This window comes from Nyctibius grandis, chromosome 4 (genome assembly GCF_013368605.1).
Source record: "Nyctibius grandis isolate bNycGra1 chromosome 4, bNycGra1.pri, whole genome shotgun sequence".
Classification (NCBI taxonomy): Eukaryota; Metazoa; Chordata; class Aves; order Nyctibiiformes; family Nyctibiidae; genus Nyctibius; species Nyctibius grandis.
The window spans coordinates 64,715,641-64,738,722 of NC_090661.1; the positions used below are offsets into that span (position 1 = coordinate 64,715,641).

General features: G+C 40.7%; 1 protein-coding gene across 2 annotated transcripts in view; it reads right to left on the reverse strand.

Moving 5' to 3' along the window:
• Positions 1-14,408, reverse strand: part of NUDT14 (nudix hydrolase 14) — a 61,695-nt gene extending 47,287 nt beyond the window's left edge. For both annotated transcript variants that reach the window (XM_068399896.1, XM_068399897.1), the window contains exon 1: positions 14,283-14,408. In XM_068399896.1, coding sequence (XP_068255997.1) covers positions 14,283-14,363 — 81 coding nt within the window. In that variant the 5' untranslated portion in view covers positions 14,364-14,408. The remainder of the gene's footprint in view (positions 1-14,282) is intronic.
• Positions 14,409-23,082: the final 8,674 nt, after the last annotated feature.

The following is a 23,082-nucleotide window of genomic DNA, read 5'->3' on the forward strand; positions in this document are numbered from 1 at the left end:
TCTCCATGGTGAAGTAAGAGCAGGGAAGGACACCTCCTACACACCAAGTCTCACAGGAACTCAAGGTTACCACTTACTGCAAGTGTTTTCATAGACATGGTCCCGGGATTTTTAGCATATGTCCTCAGCAGTACCGAATACTGTGAGCGTGTTAAAACTATTTATTGCCTTTCTGTTGGCTCCTTCAACAGAATATCAAGACATTTTAAGCTCTAAGACTTTATCCTGAGCGTGCAATGGCATGAACCCAGCATATACAGAAGAGCCTAAAATCTTAGACAAAGAATGAAGGTCACAAATGCACTCCACAGACTCAGCAGGGCTGGTCTGAGAATGAAGAATTAACTTCCACAAGTACTACAGACAATTACACACCTTCCCTTGCCAGAGCAAGACACACTTTTCTGACCAAAAAGTATACAAAACATAGCACTGCAGAAAGTTGTTTCTTTTCTCTTTCATCCTCTCCCCAAGGCACGACTGTTAGGTGTGGTTTGTCATCCCACTTCATGCAGTACTGGAAGGCATGCCACTGCTCTATCGTAAGGGCTGCAGAAGAATGTACAGACAGAGGGGAGGGAAGACACAATGCCAACTGGCATTCATTTGTTTTTTTTGAGAAATACTTCAAAAGCAAATATTCCAACAGTTTTTCCATTTAGTGAAATAGTTTCCCTGACTAGCTTTTTTCAGCCCCTGGGTGTGATTAAATCTCTTCTCTCCCACCCCCCCCAACATAATTCTTACACTTAAATCCTGACATTTATATTATTACTTTTACAAATTAATCTTTCTCTATGGAGTGTACCATAATGCTCTAGGGAGGCTCATATGTTCCCGTGAGTCTTGTGAGAGCACTGCCAAGAGGTTTTAACTCCTAGATAGATCAAAGAGAAAGTAACGAGATAAAACGAAACAGGGTTCTCCAGACTGACAGGTCAACCATCTCTCCTCAACGAGAAAAATTGACGGTTTACAGAAACAATCAGGGAGACAGTCAGGTTTCAAATTTGATGGAACTATCCCATAAAGTACTACAGTAGTCATTTCTGTACTAATGATTACCAACTGGTTTCACTGAATAGAAGGCAAAGAATCTCATGTTATTCTTTAACTTATCTAAGTGGTACAAATCAGATGAGTTACAGATCAAATTTTAGGCTGTACAAACTGCAGTGCTATGGAAATGTCACTCTAAAGAGCAACACAAGTCTTGCAGACAAAGTAAGCCAGAAATTGCCTACCTATGTCCAATATTTAAAGTGTCAGAAATGTTACAATGCTGAAAGCAGAGTGCTAAGTGCAGACATACATATGAAATTCTAAGACAGATTTGCCAAAAGACCTGATGGCTAACTTTTCTTCTAATCCTGCTGCTTCAAAAGCTCAACAAGCTTAAGAGACCAAATAATAACAAACGTAGGACTTAAAGACAAAAAAAACCTGAACGAAGTCAACAGTGATAGTTTATTTCAGCACTTCAAGATAGGAATATACACAAGAGCTACACAGGCTCATATCCTAAATAAATTTTTAAATTATTTACAATGTTATACTCAATATACAAATTTACCCGTTTCCCCCATTTTTTCCACATCTTGTCTTCCAGCTCAGTTTGTCAGAACATGTAATTTCTGGTCAAAAAGCACTGAACTGCTGTAACTCCCATCACTTTACTTTCTAAGTAAAAAAAACTCTCTTAGTCAAATTGCTTTAGACTTTGCCTAAACTAGGCTTAAGTAGTAACAATGCAAGTGAAGACCTGGCCTCACCAATGAGAGGAGCAAAAATATCGTTGCATTCAGAAAGGCTGGAATTTCAGAAGTTTATAAAAATACACGGTAAGGACCTTAGTGTCTAGCCTTTCATAGTCCAGACCCATTTATAGCCTAGAACCTTTTTATGCAGCAAAACAAAATGCTAAATCCATTCCAAGTCCACAAATAACTATTATAGCGAACTCAAACATCAGCTAAAATGACAAATATGATTGAAAATAATCCTGAAAATAATAACACCAAGTTATCAAATTCTATGTAGTAGTTGATTGCATAGTCATTATTCCTGCTCCTAATTTAAATGATCTTGTACGTCATGAAAATCTTACAGAATCAGTCAAATGATGTTATGCTTTTTGATTATATATACCTTTTCTACGCATATCATGTGCAGAAAATCCAGTAATTACAGCCATCACATATTAGGCTCTTGGGAAAACCAATTTTCTACATTAAGAATCAGATCTAGAGACAGAATCATGCATAGATGTAGCTGTTTGACTCCAGAAAGAACTCACAAATTAAAACTGAAACGGCAACATTGAACATTTCTGAAATCTTACAAGGGATAGTGAATAACGCATGGTGTGTTTTATCAGTTTGCTGAGGAATTCTTCTAGTCTTTTAAAACAATTGTTTGTATTTGCTTACTGAATACGCACCTTGATCATATGCAGCACAACATATCAGAACAAGCATTTGGCTTAAAAGAATGAAGCTCAAAGTCGCAGTGCAAATGTTTCCTATGCACACTTTTTTTCCCTTTTTTTTTTAATTAGATCTACTACACAACTCTAAAAAACACACTATTTACCATCTGGGAGGACTGTGGAAGGAAAAGAAGGTGGGGAGAGGAGAGGAAAGTGAGAGGACCAGGTTCCAGAAGAAACGCTCACGTAATTACTAGATGATACAGAAATGCACTTAGCACACACTGAACACATAGAACAAATCTTATACACTGCAACACAAAGAAAAATAACTATTTCAGAAATACATAAGAATTTGAAGCACTAGGTAGTTAAAAATACCAGAAGGCAGCATCCCTAAATACAGGGGAAAGAAAATTACAAAGCATAGTAACCACCAACTACATTTTCACACTTACATAATTTTCCCTCTGTACATTAGGAAAAAAAAAAGATCTTGCACACATGCACACACACAGAGGGTCACAAAAGCTATGAAAGAGATACTTAACACAGGTTCCTCAGCAGATGACAAGCCATTAAACTTTCACCTTTAGGTAGTTATGATGATCTGATGTCTCTTTTATGATACCTCCCATTTTTTTTAATTAAAATCTACAATGTGTTTAACAAGCAATTCTTCCATCAATCTTTGATGTGTTTTACTTATAAAGCAATGACAGTTTTCAGCTCAGTTTCCTTAAAGTTCCAGAGAAACCATTTTCCACTCACTTGCTTTGAAAGCCATTAAAACAACTTGATGAAGAACAGCAGCAGGGGGCTAATAGAAGCCAAGGCTTAGTAACAATCTTTAGATTTTTCTCCTAAGACTTTCTCACAGACCCTCCTCACAAAGATCCTCAGGGCTTTTCATCCTCTCCTTTCTCCCCACTCCCCCAAAAATCAGTTCAAAGTGACAGATGCAACTAGGTCCAGGTTTTGCTATTTTCTTAATTTCACTTTTACCTCTCAGCTTTGGGAGACTCAACTGAAATCTGATTCCCATAGTGGTGGTCATCTCCCCATATCCTCCCCTTGGGAAAAAATAATACATAGAAAGATTCAAGAAGTTACTTGGAAACATCTTCTAACCTGTCATCTATTCTGAAAAGAGCACTGGTACAGAAAAATGTACCTATTGCTTAAAAGTATATACAACTGGCATTCAATTAATTGATTAATTAGTGATTAATTGATTAGTGTTTTCTATACATTTCTATATTTTACTGCAGTATTTCTGAAACCTTCATAATGACAGTGACCCTCTAACAGTTTAAATCTTGGGATATAAACTAAGGAACTATGCAAGCCAACAGCAAATAATCTTCAACCACCCTTTAGAAATGGGAACCGCCTGTAACAAATGGCAAGTTCTTCAGTTATAGTTTCATCCAAATATAGAAATCAAAGTTTTATGGAAAACAGAACTATTAGGATAGTATTTATGCTGATCAGAATCAGTAAAGCATACTTTTTTATCTACATTTTGCTGTGCTCACCACCATTTTATTTTTTTATTATTATGGCCCACCTGAAGAACAATCTTTGCTGATTATTAATTTAGGGAACTTCTGGAACTCCAGAGCTCTACAGACTCTTCAACTGTTGTATTCAACGGATGCTGCGGTGGTCAAAATACCACACATGGCATTTCCGCAACACGAACACCTGCTTCCATGAAGCAGGGCTATGGGACATACCTATTCATCCCAGATTCTAGTTGCAATCCCTTGTTCTTTTGAAAACTAGAGCTACAGTTACAGTACACATGGCTAGGAGCAAACAGGGACTAAAAGAGGCCAGATACATGTCTCCCCATCTTGAGGACAGGGGCAGCACGTACAAGAGATCTGAGGTCAGGAAAGACAGATGGTGGGCATTCCCATTACAGCTAAGTCACCTCTTGTCCTTACATCACTGAGCTTTATGTTTTCCAGTTGGTGACTCTCACAGTTTGTGTTTCCACTTTATTTTAGCAAGCTCATATTTGTAAAACTGGGAGAATACATTGTGGAATAAACTTAGAGATGTCTGAGAACAAATCTTATCGATACTTTCTCAGAGTAATGTCAACAATCATAATTTCTGCATCTCCACCTTGTGCTAAAGTAATACAGTATTAAAATGTTCCTGTGAGATCAGGTTTTTAATGAGATTTTCTTTAAAAATTAAAAAAAAAAACACAGAAGAAATTCTAAGTCAGTGAACTGATGTAAGTCCTATCAGTAAACACACAAAAAGTTCCTGTTGCCTGAGACAATTATATCATAAATATTAGAAAAGCATCCATCAAGAATATAAACTAAAGAAGTTTGAGAAGTACAGAAACGATATCCTAAGGAATAGGAATGGTTATGTATAATTTTCTACAAGCATACAATCACTTTACAGAATTGAAAAAATGTAAGGCTGGAAGGACCTCACAAGATCACTCAGTACAACTCTCTTTTAACGGTGGCAGGATCAAACATATGTTACGTGAGTGCTATATAATACATGCCAGACAGAGAAGATCCATCTGAGCATTATGCGGTCAGAGCCTCCATTCAGGCTGTTCCATCATTCAAACTATTCTACCATTTGTGCAATTTTAGGTTTAAAATAAATACTTGCAATACTATATATGTAATAGCACTGTAAGATTGTTACGCTAGAAGTGCATGACTTAGAGTTCATCACGAATGTTACTGAGGAATAACCATTTAATTAAAATTACCATTAGCATTACTTCTTTCTGTATTAGTTCTCAAATATTAATGCTTACTTCATCAGGAGGGTAAACTTTTTTTTCCTTTCTATTTTCAGAGAAAGGACATCTCTCACCTTTAGGAGTTTAGCCTCATTTCCCTATAATGTATTCATCACTGCTCAGCACATCTGTCCCAGCAAATCCCATTTCCTGTTCTATTCATGAGGCTCAGCAACCTGGAGCTTCAGTGATTGCCGCCACACTTTTCCCATGGCCTTCTCACCTCTCTCCCCCCCCACGCACCCCGCTCCCATTGTTTATCATCTGTTCTCCCCTGCTGCAAACTGCTGTCAGATGTTCACTTATCCCTAATCTTACTCGCTGCCTTTGATATTCTTTCTAATCCAACAACCTGTCAACTGGGGCATCAGCCCATGTCCAGACCAGCTGCTCTGTCACAGGCCATAAGATTCCCTCTCAGCTCCAAGAGGTATTTAAAGGATTTTGACACAGCAACCGCAACGTGAAACAAATAATTAATGCTGTTTTGATCAGTGATCAGGGCTTCAGTGTGACATGAGCTGACCACTAAGAAAAACTGAGCTTTACTTTGTTTAAAGTTCAGTAAACTTCAGTGTTACTATATTAACAAGATTTTGATCAATGTCTGAAGGACAGTACCAAAAAGCTAAGTTCTTTAACTTGCTTTAGTTAAAAATTATGAAGAATAATTAATCTGAATGCAAGTCAGAGGGGCAGTTAACTTTATATGCCTGCTGTGTAAAGCATGCTTATTTATGCAACATCGACTTGTGTAGAGTTTTCAAAGCATGGGAGCTGACCTTTTATGAGTTACAGCTGAAAATACAAATGTATTTTAAATATGGCAGCTGTTGAAGTAAAATTGTTATTTAAAACACGCGTATTTTCAGGAATACAATAAAGTATATTTTCATCCCACATAGACCATCAAAACCAGACATTTTAAAGAATATTCCCATTGATAGAAAATGTCTAATTTCCATAATATTCAGATTTGCTATAAACACTTAAAATTTTATGGTGTTCATCTGCTTTAAAACATATCAAATACACATAATGTCATAGCTGAAATAATGATTCAGATGACAGACTTTTTGTACTGGGAAAAGGAAGTTTCTGCTATTTAAGCAAACATACGTATTTTGATCCAAACTGAAAAACAACAGAGCATTTAGTTGTTGAAGAACATGAATACTATTCTATTTCTCAGATCTAACTGCAATTACTACAAAAGAGATGGTCCCAAACAAGTAAAAAAAAAGCCTACTTTATACCCTACAGTAGTCATATTTCACACACAAAAAATATAATAAAATCTCAGTGATGGATTTTATAACGTTTCATTTACTTGGAACTAAACCACCTTCATTCTTAGGGCTTGTCTATACCAGGACATCAAGAAAATGAATCTTAAATAAGTACTTGATGAACTTGAATTCTGCTAGTTAAACTCCATTAAAACCCTGTGTGGACGCAGTCATTCAGTTTAGTTTACTGCTCCCTTAGGGCATGCACTGGAAAGTTAACATGGATTAAGGTAGGGTATGAATTCAAAGTGCAATCCCACTTTGAAAATGGTTTAACGTAAACAGAACCAGACTCTTTGTTGTAGAATGAGACATGGAGTTAATCAGGAAAGTCCCGTGTAGACAAGCCCTTGCAGATGAAGCTACTGGAGTGGTATTGTCAAAGCCAATGGTTTTCAACTTCTTCATCTGCAGACCTGGAAACATCTTCCAGTGAAGCTGCAGACCTTGGTAACACATTAAAATCTGCTGATAATTGATCTGCTTTTCTTAATTGACTCATGTGGATGACCTACAAGTAGTCCAATGGCCCTCAAAGAGCTACATATCAGAACTTGAAAAATACTGGTTTAAGCTAACTACAACTCATGTACCTTCTCCTAATATTCGGTCTTAACTTCACAGCTGTTGCACAGTAACCCAAGTAGTCTAGCTATTGATGGCATTAAATGAGATTTTAATGTTCATTTATGCAAGTGTAGACACATTTCAGCCCTATGCAAGGATACAAAAGATGCTCAACAGTGCCTTATTCTTTCCAATAAGTGACATTTGCTGTCCTAAGTTTGTTAAATCATAATATGACTCACCTAAAAATGTGAAGTTTTGTTACTGCCAACAACTTTTTTACGTATTTACTTCAAAGAACCCTACATTCACTTGTCAAAGCACGCTGGATAAAGAAATTAAGAGTCATACAACATTATATTCACTGAAACAGTAAAGAACTAGTGTTCTTTTCGACTGCTACTCTTTTTAACTAATTCTTCTCATTTCCCCCTTTAGTAATATAAATGTCTCATACAAAAATAACTTGTCCAAATTTCCAGAGTTGAATTCAAGGTATATGGCAGACCCAGAAGCAGATACGCCTAGATTCCTTAATTTCTTTTCTTAAACCTGTGGTCTAATTGCAAAGAACACTGGTTCTCCCAGAAGAAATTATGTCCGCTTGGTATTTAGCTCCCTAATGCTGTCGTTGCAAAAACTTCACATTTCTTCTCTTTTACCTATATAAAAGAATTATACTGCACTTCAACCATAATTCCTGGTTAACACAGCAGCAGTCAGATCAGTCAGATCAAAAATCTGTCTCATCCAGGATCCTACCTCTGACAGAAGCCAAGATGCCTGAGGAAGAATATATTGTTAAAATACTCTCAGCCTCCTACAATTTGCAGTTCAGGGACTTCCTGAGCTAGAAGCGGTATGTTTGCATTTAAGATTAATACTATACACTGACATAACAGACTTGACAAGCTGAAAAAAATGAGACAAATTTTGCAGCAAAAATGGCATCTCCCTTTATTGCACCAGTGCTTTGGAAAAATGAACTGCAAATAAATGTATAACTCGGTAGCATATTTCCTACTACTGGAGCCTTTTGAAGATCCAACAGAAGACTTACTTGTTTGAACAGGTAACTTAAAAATCTGTTTACTCCCTCAACAGCATTATTTTTAACTGTCAAAATAGAAAAGAACGTTTTATGTTTATAAAAAAGCAGACGGAAGTTCCAGAGAATATTTCAGGCAGCTGGGCACATTCATGTTGCTATTACCATATTAAAAAAAAATCCTGAATGTAAAATCAGATTGTTAATATTATTGTGACACTGCACTGCTTTTCTTTTTTCATCTTCAAGGGTTTCATGACATTAATGATACAGGCCTCACTTCTCTCTGCATGTATACATATTATCAGGGTTTTAATCTTCATGACATCTCCAAGACAGTTAAATTGTAAGGCACAGAAACACAGTGGTTGCTCATGGTCACAAAAGAAAGCAGAAGCAAATCTAAGAATAGAAATAAGAAATTCCTTCTTCACTGATGAATTGCGCACTACTCCTGAAGTACATTTTCTACCCATTATAAAGTTCATGATGTGTTAAAACCTACAATAGTCTTGAAAATTACTTTAGAATGACTGTAAAACTCAAAGAGATTATAACTGAATTCCCTTAACACTGAATGAAAACATCATGCATAGAAGGGAGCATTTTTCATGGTTAACTTCAAAATGAATGATTCCAAACATTAAATCAATAGAGGAAACGTGATGCTCAGGCACTGGACTACTCTGAAGTGTGGAAGGAAGGTGAAGCTCACAAGAGCAGGTAGTTCCAATCTACCACTACTGATTGTATGGTTCAGTCAATATGCACGGAGCTTTTGAGGTTTATCCCACATCATTGAAACAGATGCCCATTCACCATTCCACAGATTCGAAATACAAACTCACATACATACCGGGAAAATTACTGGCAGTTGATATTAGTCTAGTAGCAAACTTCTACAAGGTCCTGGGCAGAATGCACATATATGTTTATACAATGTGAGGAAACAGCGGCAAGAGCTCCCTTGCCAGAACAACCTTCAAAAACAAAGCTATAGGAGTCTGGGCTAGATCCACAAAGGCTTTGATATGTGAGCTCTGGGCAAAAGTTTCTGTTAACAGCTCAAGATATTATTCCCCCAGCTAGATGCTTCCCCCCCGGCTGATGCTCTGCCTCCCCTTGAAGGATACTGTCCCCAGCACAGAGGTCACCAAAAAGAAGATGCAAAGGCACTTCACTTAGCCCTATGCAAAGCTCAGTAATTTAGCTTAAAGGGCTGATGGAGGTGGGTTTGGACTGGAACAGCAGAGTAAGAGCTGGAGCAAAACTACTTTCCTTTCTCCTGATTCTCAGAGGGTAATAATCACTAGCACAGGGACAAATAACTGCACGCAGGAACTTCCTAAGTTACTGCAGCAAGATTCACCAGAGCTCGCTCTGTCAAACCCCTGCGTTAGGGTCCAAATCCAACATGCAGAACCACTTAAATCCCTGCTCAGGTGCTGATTAAGAAGACTACATTGAATTCAGATTCCCATTTGGATACTTAATGCTGCCCAAAATCCTAACAGCTCTGCTCAACTGTTACTACTCAGAGTCTACTTCAGGACTTAGTCTCAGCAGAATTCTTAAACTTGTGGGGTTTTTTTGTCTAATATATAGGCCAGTGCCTGGCTAACATACACAAAAGAGAGCTGAAGATTTAAACACAAATGCGTTTCCCAGCAGTGAGCACACTCTCCTGTGATGTGGGAAGCAATATTAATTGAAGCAAGATCTCGCAGCCTGATGCTACCACATCCCAGGGAAATGCCCTAGCCCTTGGGCATTGAGTTAATCTCTCATTAGCCATCTCTCTGGTCTCTTGAATAAATTATTTATGAAAAGCAGAAAAACTTCAATAGGAAAAAGTGAAAAGAGGTTTACCATGGAGTTCTGGTAAAGAAGCCAATTCTTCAGGAGGTGATATATGGTTAAAAAAAAAAAAAAGCCATTTTAGCCAACAAATCAATTTGTACTTTGGGGGCAAGTACACATTAAAACTAGCCAGATGCTATCCTGTATGTGAGATAAATGTATTATCTTCTTTCAGTACTGAGCAGAACAAAAGTACATAAAGAAGATTCCTGCTGACAAAATGAAGAGGACATTCATGAGGCTACGTGAGGTACCTTGTCCATCTCTCACCCTCAGGCCACCCCACCTAAAATAAGATGGCTTACTTGACGGAGGGCCCCATCTTGAGGAAGGGGTTGACAGATGAAAATTCCAAGTAGAAAGTGAGGTGCATTTTGAGAAGCTTTTTGAAGAACATAGTTTTAAACTGTGCCTTACACCTTCACATTGGCCCTAACCAAATCTGCCTACAGTTTGTTGAACTCCATGACTCCTTTACTGCACTTCCATTTCTACCTTTCCTCTATACAGAGAGAACAAATCATTAAAAAAGTGGTTGGTACAGTGATTTGCTTGGATATGGAGAGCCTGGCTACTCCCCATAACTTGGATGCCTAACACTAAGCTGCATGTTGCCTCCATCTATACAGTTCAAAACCTATAATTCTTTCAGAAGGGTGTACACTTTAACACTTTAAAAGAAACATGCAGTGCTCGTTACTTTTATTTAAGGCAATATGGGTGGGCAGAAGAAGAGAAAGGTGAAAGACGTCATACAAAAAGATCTCATGACCCTCCCTATTAGAAGAGCTGATCCACTGTGGGCATAAATTGCTGTAACTTCAGGAAGTCCTAAGAATTATGACAATGCTCACTACAGTTTAATAGCCAGAAACCTACATTTTTTTCTCATGATCTTTTGGAAGGGTATTTCTATACGTAACCTCCTGACTTGATTTTAAGTACATACAACTCTGTTCCTGTGTGTGTCCACAACTCCTTGTCTGAACATCCAGAAACCCAAGGACAATACTCAGCTGGCCAAAACACTAATCCAATCTTTGGGCCTACAAGTTTCAATGTGTTAAGTGCCTCTGACGAACAGGCAGACGACCATCTGAGTCTCTGTCTCTGCTCTTGATCAGGTGTGACCACAACCTTCTTCAGATGCGTAACCTGTGTGGGCTTACAACAGTATTTCCTCAGCATTTTGTTTAGATTTCACTCACCTCCAGGATCCCTTTCTGATGTCTTGAGGATTTCTGGTGGTCTGCAAACCTGCTAGAGTAACTGTGGTTTACAACTCAGTGGGGTGTGGGTTGAATGAATAAAACCAGACTTGCAGGGTAAACTGTGATATAAATCACCTATATCTAAATTTATGTTTAAATGTTGAAAACTTAACTGGTTTAGCTATAGTGATGGGACCGAAATTACCTCCACACAAGTAGTGTAATTTTTACATGAAATGTCTTAGAACCAATGCTGTAACATATGTGTTCATGAAGGCTTAGAAACAATTGTAAAATCACATGTATGTAAAAATTCTTTCCATTTCCTTCCTGTACAGAAAAGCAGCAGTTATAAAAAAACTAAACTAATAAAACAAAAACCTCTCATTCTGTACACATACTTGGACAGAGAAGTGATGTTGAAATATCAATGCCTATTTTAGGAACATATCTGTTTGAAAATAGATTTCAAAATCTCAGTCTTCAAGGCCTAAATTATCCTTCATCAATATTATATAACACAAAAATATGCATCAATTAATCTTCTTCAAATTACAATGAATTATAGGGGACACGTTATAGCTTCACAAAAAGTACCTGTAAGATTTCCTCAAACCTTCCAGTTACAGCATGACGCCACATATTGCATAAAGTAAATATCCAAACTAGTTCCGGTTTTCATAGTGCAACAAGTGCCATTACTGAAATTTTCCTCATTTAAATTGTTCTGTTATTCAGAAAAACTTTTTTATTAGACTTGGGTTAAGTTCAGTAAGCAGGTGCAGGGAATTCATAGAGGGAGAAAACTAATTTTACTCTAAGATAAAGAACCAATTAGAAGAAGAAAATTTTATTTTCTTTTTTCCAGCTAGTGAATAAAAAAAGAAGTTGGACACGGGGAAGACCTACTCAGCATAAAGCCATTAAGATTAAGGGCTAGATTTCAGAAATCATTTTCAGTTTTAGATGAGTGGCGGAATTTTCAAAAATTGTTAAGCAGATCAGGCACGTAACTCCCTTACATTTAAGACACTTAACTGCTTAGGTATTTAATGGGGTTTTCAGCAAGCCTAAATGCCTTTGAAACAATTAGTCAAATGACTAAAAATATTTAGCATTTCCTCTGGTTAGTAAGTCAGTTTTTAAATGCAAAATGTGTTTTTAATAAATGTAGGGCCTGTCTCCCAGGTCAGGTGCAGACAGTTGTGCACTCGTTCAGTTTATGCTCTCAGTAGGCTGGACCCAAGCCAGCTTCTGTACAGATGCCATATAAACTACATTTTCATGTTCATTTTAAGACAGTGCTGTGGCCAAGAGAAACAATCTCTGCCCTCAACCAGCCCCCAAACACTCATCCCTAACCACCACATTACCACCTCCCCTCTGCCAGCATAAGCATTTGAACTGAATCAGAGACCTTGTTTAAGTTAAAACTAACTTCTTTTTTTTGGACAGATTAGGTTTGACCTGGATCAAATCCCTGATCCAGCTCACTATGCTGCTGTACGAACACTTGTGCATGGAGAAAGTAGGAAGACGTGCAGAAAGGGCCAAACTCCTTCTTTTGCTGGCAGTGATGGTCTCTGTCAAATCACAGCACGTGATCAAACACATCCTTATTTTTCCTTTACCATACTCATCACATTTAAGGCACTTATATTCAATTAAATGTAATTTTATAATACTGTTTTGTACATTTTAATTAAATCCCATTTTTCACGTAAATAGGGCATGACTCAGAAATGAAAATGAAATTAAGAAGTAAGACTTCTCACTTATAAAATAGCCAGCAAAAATTCAGAACATGAAATAATATTATTCAGGTTTTCTTCTGATACCTAAAAAGAAATAACTAATTCAGTGTAAAGCTTTCACCTGTTCACAAATCAAAATGTTTTAGGAAAATCATGTACAAAATGTATTTAAAAAAGGTAAAAAAATCAGTTCATCTGCTTTGATGCAAGCTATTTGAACCCTTGCTTTTGCTTTCTTCATTTTATTTCACTGTTGGACTTAAATACACTTCCTCCATATACATTCCCTCTTCTGCCTTTTCAATTGATGTGTTTAGAAGCAAAGCAAAGAAGAAGAGAAGATGCGGTCTGCAGCATGCATTTCCAGGGCTGTCCAAATTCTGCATTTCCACTTCCACTCCTCTACCTGGGTAAAAGCTCACCCTGGACCGGCCAACACTGCGTGGTCAGCTAGAGAAACAAGCGGTTTTGTGCATGACCTCGCTCGCAGAAAATGTGCCAAGGAACATGCAGCACTTTATGCCATGAGAAGTGACTTTCCTTTCACACCTTGCATTCTGGCAACTGTTGGAGGTACCAATTCTCAGAGATGCTGTGAAAGGCGACTCACGTTGATATAAAAATTATAAGGAAAGGGATTTCCTTCCCTGCTTCCCACGTGCGGGCACTGAGGCTGGCCTCGCAGAGCAGAGGCATACCTTGTCCATGTTAAGCAACAACCTGCTACACTGAGGGCTGTCCAGCAACGGGCTCGATCTGCAAACTATCAGCACCAAGGCAAGGCCCAAATCAAGAGATGCCCCGCTCGAAGGTGAACCGAAAAACCAGAACGGGGCTAAGGAAACAGCCCCAGAGCCCGGTGAGGCACCGGGCACCCGGGGGCTTGGCGCACCCACGGAGGAGCTGGACTTGGTGGCACACGCCAGGGCTGTGCCCTCCACAAGCACCGGTCTTTCACTGTCCACCTAGAGCCCCACCTTCCCCGCGGGCAGGGACGCTGCAGCGGGCGGGCCGGGCCAGAGCAGCCGCCTGAGGGGCGGTTCCGGGCGGGGCGGGAGGGCGCCATGAGGCTGCGGCGCACGCTCCTGCGGCGACACCGCCACTGTCCCAAAATGGCGCAGGCGGGGGGGTGACAGGACACCAGAGGGGCCCGCGGCCCGGCCGGCCCTTCTCCTTCGGCGTCCCGCCTCTCCGCGCCGCGACGAGGCGGGACAGGCGCCGCTGCCCGGCCGCGGCGGAGGGAAGGGGCGGGCGGGCGGACGGGCGGGACGAGCTGGGCCAGCCGTGAGGGAAGGGGCTGGGCGGGCGCCGAGGGGCGACCCGCCGGCGCCACTCACCTGCCGGTAACAGAGGCGGAAAGGCCGTAGGTAGAGGGAGGAGGTGCAGGGTTTGAGCGCCAGCTCCTCGATGGCCTCCATCTCTGCCGGGGGCAGCGGGCGCCGGGAGGTCGAGGAGGAGGAAGAGGAGGAGGAAGGGGGGAGGCGCGCGCAGCCGCTGGCGGCCGGGCCGAAGGCGGCGGGCAGGGCCGAGGGCGGCGGGCAGGGCCGAGCCCAGCCGGGCAGGGCCCAGGGCGGCGGGCAGGCCCCAGCCCAGCCGGGCAGGGCGCGGCGCGGCCCCGGTGGGTGCGTTCGGAACCTGCGGCGGTGCCCGCGGCAGGGCGGGCGGCTGCTGGCTGCGCCGGGCCCCGGCGCGGTGCGGAGCCCGGCAGCTCCCTCCCTGGCAGATTGGCCCGTGGAGCGGTGACAGGACGGAGCTGCGGCGCCCTCCTACCCCCTTCCCTCTGAGAAGACCCCAAATGCTGGGTTTCACCCCCAAAACGGGGACGCGGCAGCAGCCAGAGGGGCCCTGTCACCTTTACTCCGCAAAAACAGTGCTGAATTTTGCCACAGGTCGCCCCAATCCTGGACGTATGTAGGGTTTTGCAGGATGAGGACATTGCTGTTAAAAGCACAATAATCTGTTGTGTCTGCCTGTGTGCCGTTTTCCCGTAAAAATGGGAGTTGTACGAGTGGCGTGGAAAATGCAGGTGAGAATGCAGGTTTGTTGGTAACTGCAACGCATCACTCCATGCTGCTCAAACCTTCCCTCTCGGGGCCAGCTTCCAGTCGTGGCCGCGCACCCAGCCCATGGCAGGAGAACAAATGCAGCTTCGTTAGACTCATCTGGCTGTTTCCAGCGACAGAAAATAATTATCCTCTCCCCTTTTACTTCATTTTTAAAAATAAATCACTGTTAGATTTAACGATCTCCTAATTTTCATAGGAGTTTGATGATCATCATGCAACATTAGGTTAGATTCCCCTTGGTGTTTTAATATTCCTAGTAATGATTTTCTAGATTCATGAGCCACAGAGCTCACAATTTGTAATGGTCATTATCCCTCTGATTTGTGCTCACTTCCCATGACAATGTTCCAGTGTACAGCTATTTTAGTTGCTATATAAATCAAATTGTTTTGTCAATGTATTGACTGCACTGAGAATAATCTGAAATTTCTTGCATCTGTTTCTTTTTTTCTCTTTTAATTACTTCTACTGAATCACTAAGAAAGTTTATTATCTTGTCATGTGGTACTAAGAATCTTAGCAGTATGGCTAAAAAGAAGATCCAGCAACTACAAAACTCACTAAGAAGTAAATGAGGCAGCACTTACATTGCAGAACACAAATGTGCTGATAACAAGTGACAAAAAATGTTTGGTAGGACTGGAAAGTGTGGGTTTAAAAGTGTATTTGCAAAGCTATCATAACAAATAGGCAACTAAATGTATTTTATTAGCTGACTTTTTGAAAATATTCATGTAATTCTATTTGCATCATTGAATGTGTCCCTATATTTCTGTTTTTTTCAGAATGATCTTGAGGTCATTCAGAGCTCCTGGGAACTTAAGCTATATTTTTCTATTAAATTATTTCAGTCTTCCAAGTCCAATTTAAGTATAAACACAGTTTCCATGCACTGCAAGTTTACAGTATCTCTGTTTGCTTATGTTAAAAGTTACCGGGTACCCAGGTCCGTTCAGCCAGTTAGATTGGCCTCTTCAATAAACATTCTGACACCACTTTAAGGTTTTGAGTGTGTGTGTGTGTGTTTTGGGGAACGTGTCATAGTGTGTGATGGATTGCTTATTCCATCCTTAGTCTTAGGTGGGAAGTGTTTGGGGTTGTGATGTGTCACAGACCTGATCTCGCTCATGTACCTGGAACAGTTGGGCGCAGTGTTGCAGAAAAACATGTTTCAGGGTGCTCTAGTGTTACAATTGCAATTGAAAGTTGTAGACTTCTCTTTTGGGAACTATTCTTTGTCAATACGCTAGCTGAACTAAGGATTTAACAGGCTGAGATTGAGGAGCTGCCTTAGTTGTTACCATTTTACAGGTGAAACCTGAGAAAATAAATAGGAAAAATACGTCCTGTGTAGTGGGACTAGTGTTGAGCAGCTACATCTGAATTTCATTACGATTCTTCCTTACGGCCTAGATACCTGATGCAGCAAGTGGCTTTGCCTTTGCTAGTCCAGGAACACTCCTGGGAAGGAAACGCCCCTCAGCTCCTACTTAATGGACAAGCCCCTCAGCTCCTACTTAATGGACAAAAACGAAGGCGTGTAACTTACTTTTGAGTGAGTGAGATGCACTCCTGCGTTCCTGTACCCTTGCACTGCTTTTGTAGCTTGCCTGTGCTGACTGGCGCAGTGACTCTGACCTGGCTCTAAACGCACTGGTTTCAGAGCAAGAAGTACAAGAGGATACAATGCAGAGATGCTACTCAGCAGCTCAGCTCGGGAGTCAGGGGAGCCCTGTTCACACAAATTCCTACCAGGGCAGATGTGCCCACCATGCGCTCACCCTTTTGCTGGAGTAACTTAATTCCAAAGGACATTGAGAGACCAGGTGTGTTTACTCAGTGTTGCCCTGTATGAATTTATAACCTCAGATAATGACCAGCTTGCAAGTCTCTGAACTACTCCGTTGTGTGTTACTTGACATCCCTGCGTGTCTGCTCCTTTTTAAAAGCAGAAGTACTAGTGGTGGTGGTCCTCCAGAAACTTATGAAAATAGACATTCATAATTCCAAGGTGTTCAAGTACTATGTTCATGTCTGTTAGCTTCAGTGAGATGGTTCTGGTACTTAAGTTTAAGCCCGTGTTTTAACTGCTTGCAAAACGTTTTGGTTTCCATTAGCACTACTCCATCCAGTATCATTTACGTTTCTGTGATACTGTCCCTAGATCATCAGTTCCCAAACTTCTCACATCCTGGATTACTCTCTGCCATCACAGTTTCTTTGCAGAGCACTATCCACATTTACCGTTATGCTCCTAATTGAAATAGCTGCCAATGATATGCTTTCATAACCCAATGGCCTTGCGCCATCACATCTTCCTTCCTAAGCATTATTGTTAATTTGACTCCCCCCTGCAAACAGCAGGGTGTCAGAATGACAGGTTGCATTTCACTACATTAAATATACTCCTTTATCTTCCTTAGAGGTGGCTTCTGTATTATATGTTGTTTTCTTCCCCTTTAAAATAACAGATACAAGGTTGTGAATGTTGTCATGAGTGGTTTCCTCATGAGTTCTTTAGTTTCCTGGAGCTGCTGGTCTGCTGTTGTAAACTACTAAAAAATCTAGATATTTTGCCTGCACAGGCTCTAACGGATCTGAGAAAGGTTTTGTGTAGCAGTGTGATAAACAGCCTAATAAAGAAAAACAAAAAACGTGAGTAAAAGTTCATTTTTTCCTGGAAGGAAAGATCAGGTGAGTAGGTCAACAGGCAGAGAAGAAAAGAGAAGTGTCCTGTCTGGAGCTGAAGCGTCTTAAGGGAAGATTCACTGGAATTTCTTATAAAAAATAAAAAGTTAACAGTAGCATTAAAAAGGAATTATTTCTGCAGGGTGAAGTTCTTTGTTTAACAGGTTTCTCTTTCCTTCAAAGCAGTGTTTGCTCTCTCTTACGTTGTGTAACTTTTATTACCAGCAAAATATCCAAATTTTTTTTGTTGTTCTTTTAAAAAAGTCCCCTTGAGCTTGAAGTTTCCGCCGACACGGTCCTTCCCTTCCCCTTAAACACAACCGGCTGCACAGTCCTTGGGCACGTACTTTGCGGAGGGTCAGGTTGCATCCTCATTAGCAGTTCGTTTTATTGCTGTTTGCTTTGGGACACAACAGGGCATGTTTCCCGCACAAGCCTGGCGCTACTGCCTTTCTCCTGCTCGTGGTGGCTCCGGGAGCCAAGCGCACCCTCTCGCCTCCACCTGCGTGCATGGGTGTGGGTGTGCAGGGAGTCAGGACAGTCCTTTGCCACCTGCCCTGGCCCATCTGTTCAGGCAGCAGCCCCACTGTTTACTGTGGGTGGGCACCCAGGAATGTCCCTTGCAGGACTTCCCTCTTCCTGCTGGAGCTTAGCGAAGTGCCTGAGCTGCCGGGTTCATTCATGCACAGTTAGGCAGCACATTTTCCATAGTGATTTTTGTGTGTGTGTGTTTCTGCATGTGCTTTAAAATTCAGTCAATCCTTACCAGGCTCGCTTTGCTCTTTGACGTGCCATTGCTCACGAACAGAAATCATCGAGTCCTCAGTCTTTCCTGTCTCCAGAAGGCTCCTTAATATATTGCAGAGTATCATTACTTTCTTATATTTCTTTTGATATTTGTGAGTACTGTAGTTACTAAGATACTGTGAGTACAAAAGCCTCAGCAACTAGAGGCACACTGACTTGCAATTCTCAGCTTTCAATTTTAAAAAAAATTTCTAGCCCTCATGGTTGCAGAAAAAAAAGCCAGGAAATGTGAACCTATGGTTTGTGAGCTGTTAAGCACAGGTCTCGTGCCAAGGCAATGCCATGTATATAGTAGAAAGGCTTTGATGTTGGGGTGACAAATAACCTGAATCCCCAGCTCTAGGCAGAAGAAAAAGCAGCAGAGGCTGCTGAAACCAACAGGCACTGGCTGACCCAGCATCCAGCTGCGTGCCCAGTTCAACCCCATCCAGCAGCAGACAGCTGGGACCCTTGCAGAGCTTTTGTCTTCTGCCTGGAAACTATTCCCAGAACTTCATCCTCTTCCTCAGCTCCCCAGGCCATGTGCATTTTTTGTGAAGGTCACATAAGCCTATCAGGAAGGTCAGACACCTTTGCTGTGAAGGCTCAGGTGAGGAAGATGGATGAAAATGTCAAAAATCCAGTATATTTTGTAAACTTGCATTGGGAATTCTTACAGTTGGCAGCATGAAAGCTTGTCCTCTTCATGTGGGCCATCCTTGCTTTGCCACAGAGACATTAATTTTGAGTGCCTTTCTGGGGATCAGATGCAGGTTCTTTCCGTAATGAAGTGGCTGTTGTGAAGTTTGCCTTCTAAAGTTTACCCCTTAGGCTCCTGGAGAAAAGCAAGCCTGAAGCTGCCAATATCTGGCTTTTAATTATTATTCAGTTCTGGGGCATAACCACCCTGGTTACATTCATGAAAGTCAGGAATCGTGCTTATGCAATTCTTCTGGCATTGTAAATAGAGCCCTAGAGAAGTTTATTTTTATTTTAGTAGTAACATTTCTGAGAGACGACTCTTTTTAAATAATTTACATTTCTATTACGGAATATAAAATTCTGCACTGCAGTACATAACATTATGTTCCAACAATTTTATTCACCATCAGTTGGTTCAGAGCTGATTTAATCACATGAATAGCCTCAGTCCGAAGAACTCAGAGTAATTATTCATGTATGGGTTTGCAGAATTTGGTTCATAAGGACTGAAAGCATGAGCAAGAGGGGAACGGTGTGTGGTAGTGCTGATGTGCATCACTCCGAGTTGGAGGAATGCTTCAGTTTGTTTCCCTTACATGTTTTCATTAGCAGCTCCTTGTTTTTAGAAAACCAAAATGTGTCTCTCTTAATGAGAAAGGACCATCTTGGTCTTTACTTTGCAAAGTCAAGTACTTTCTCGTGGCTGTAGCGGAAAACTCACCTGCGTCTAGAAGAATAGTGTGATTTCCAAGAGCAGCTGAAATTTATCCATCTGCCGTGTGAAATGAAGGGCTGATACAAAGCTCTTTTTTTAGTGCATATCATCATTAAAATCCTTGTACTAAATATGGTAAGAAAAAATAATTGAAATATATTCACTATAAATACAGATATGGATATCATGACATATAAAATCGATCTCTCTAAAAATAGTGGAGGAAAAAAGCTCTTCAGTATAAATATGTAATATGTCAATTAGTTCATAAGATTCATGATATAGTGTGACAAGTTGCAATATGGTATAAAGTAGAGGGAGGTGAGAACTTGGGAAGTAAATTCTGATTTCTAGCTTTTCAGCTGGGGGAAGAACAAACATATAGTCTGTGAAAAAATAAGAAACAATATACATGCAAAATTTAGATATATTTAAATTATTTTAATTACTATCTAACAAATGTTGCCTACAGCTAACAGAGTGAAAATGATTAGAGGCAAGACTTTGATTTTTCAATAAGCTCCTCTCTGATGAGGGGAAAAAAGAAAATGATAACACCTTGTTGTTTTTATTGCAGTACCGTGTACAGCTACAGTCTGGGTCTCATTATGCTAGACACTGTTCAAACACAGGTAGAAAAATGGTGTCTTTCCAAAAAGAGCTGCAAACTAATTCATACAAAAGAACAAACAAGACTAACGTATGGTAATAAGGAACAGCTGAAGGAGAGTAAAGGAATAAGAAGAATCTGCTTTTGTTTGCCCCATATGTATGCAATAGAGCTGGAAGGAGAAAAGTATTTTGATTTCTCAGGGAACCTTGATGTTCCAATAGTTTGAAATTGTCTGTGAAAAGGACTGGAGCCCGAGTTGTTGGATACTTGAATGTTGGCCATGACTCTAGCCATGACCCTGGTATCTCTGAGCTCTCCACTCACCATGACACTGAGCTGTGCCTGGTAACCTGCCCTGGACTGCAGGCATTGTAAGGCCAAGGGTCCTTAATCTTCAGGCAGTTTGCCTAGCAAGATTTGTTAAAGCTGTGGGAGCTGGATGCCCTGGTCCTCAGGAGACTACCAGCTGGGCTGCTCCGAAGCTGGGGCTGGCATGGCTCCAGTGGAAGCTTGCCTGTTTTCTGAAGGAATTTAATTGAATACTTGTCTGTATGAAATGTTTCTGTTTGGTGGATTGAGACATTCCAAACAAAAAAAATAGTCAGAGGGTTTTTTTCCACCAAATGTAGGGAGCAAGTACCTGGCTTCTATTTTGACATACTTAGGTATAAATACATGTATACGTGATTTATGAGATAGAAAGGCAAGGAGACATAACTGGCCATTTTCCTGCCTCTTCTTCTTTAGGCATACTATATTATTTTCGTATTTATTTGTGTTGCAGTAGTGCTTAGGAATCCAGAGCTTTATTGTGCCTATATCAGTATCAAAACACAGAACAAAACAGCCTAAATGCTTTTGTGAAATTCTTGTGGTTAGAAGTGAGTCGGAGGAGAGCTCTGGGGAAGGACATTCCATCAAAGAGTGTGTGTGATTGAAGGACAGCATGGAGAATGGAGCCTGGGAGTGGGACGTGAGCTGGAGATACGGGGCAGCAGGATTTCACTATAGGAGAGATGAAGTCAGGAAGCAATATGGGAGTCAGACTGATTGAGTTGAGATGATTTAGCAAGTAACTTGCAAGTAGTTGAGCTGATCTGTTGTTGAGAGCTCGCTGGAAAGTTAGATTGGGTCTTTAAGAGATTAGGTCTCCATAAGAATCAAGATTCTGAAAAATAATATCCTAGGCATCTTACATAGGAAATGTCAATGCCAACAGTTTTGAGGGCCCAGACTTATGAGTGCTTGACTTTGAAACCTTGACAATGGTTTTTTTTTTAATAAATGTTCTGCATATTTAGACATTTTCAATTCTTTGGTTATAATTCAGAAAAAAAAAAACAACACAAAAATCAACCCTTCCTCCCACCTTTCCTATTTGTGAACCATCTTGCTGTATTTATGATTTTGCACTGTGTTCTTGGAGGCTGCAGAGAAGGTTTCCAGAGCATTTCAGTTGGAGATTTGGGCATTAGTATGCTCACAGTAAAACTGAGTCCAGGGATATCCAGCCCTGTTCTCTGTTGATATCCTGGAGCAGCCTATTTTCGCTTTACTTTTGCAATGCTCCCTCTCTTAATGCCTCTTCCTTGCCTGCAGCCACTTTATGAGTAAGCCTGCAGAATGGAAAAGGTGGATGTATTTAATGTTGATAGGTGTCAAGACCAAAGGAAAGACACTGTTTATTTGGCCACCTGCTTGTGCATAAGGATGTTGCACCTCAGCTGAATAAGACGGACAAGGCGTGGGGCATTAGGATCTGAAGTTGGTTTGTGCTGTGCAAGGGGTATCATTGCTTTTAAATCAACGGGGAGCTTTTCACTGCATTGCTTTTTTTCTGAGACTAGATCTGAGAGTCTCATAACTAAGCAGCCTCTATGAAGAAAATGCCTCCCTTCCTTCATCAAGATCTGGAATTATATATTGTCTTAACCATAGTGCTTTACAATAACTACTACAGTTTTCTACTTGGTATTTGAAAGCTATACAGTCCATGTATGCTAATATATCTGCATGAGAGATTGTCATGACTTAGAGCCAATCTTTGGCAGAAACAATAGAACAGACTCACAAACAGGTGGTTCTCATCACTGGATGCATAATGCTGTATGTACGCATTTTAGCCTCTTGCCTAACGCCCTGCTCCTGTAGAGAATGCAGGTCTTTCTGGACATAGATGTGGATGCATTTGCTGGAGAAGGTAACTAGGTATTTTCTTCACTGAGGCATCCCGCTTGGTACCTGTATAAATATCTCTAGGCAGTCACGTAAACCAATAGCACATCATCTGTCATTGCCAAGGGCATCATTACTTTCTTGTGTAGTAAGAAAGGGAAATATATTTAGAGTGAATGTGGATGTTCTGTTCTTCATTCATGTGTGACCAAATTCTAATCTCCTTCAGTCTGCCATAAATCCAAAATAACCAACTGAAGTCAGTGCAGTTCCTGGGTATTTGTGCTCCTGTAAATGAGAACAGAATGGAGAAATTTTTCTCCCTCTTTCTCGTAATAGTGAGAAGAAAAGCTGGAATGTCAGTCTGGTTTTACTTCTTTGCTTTGCTCACG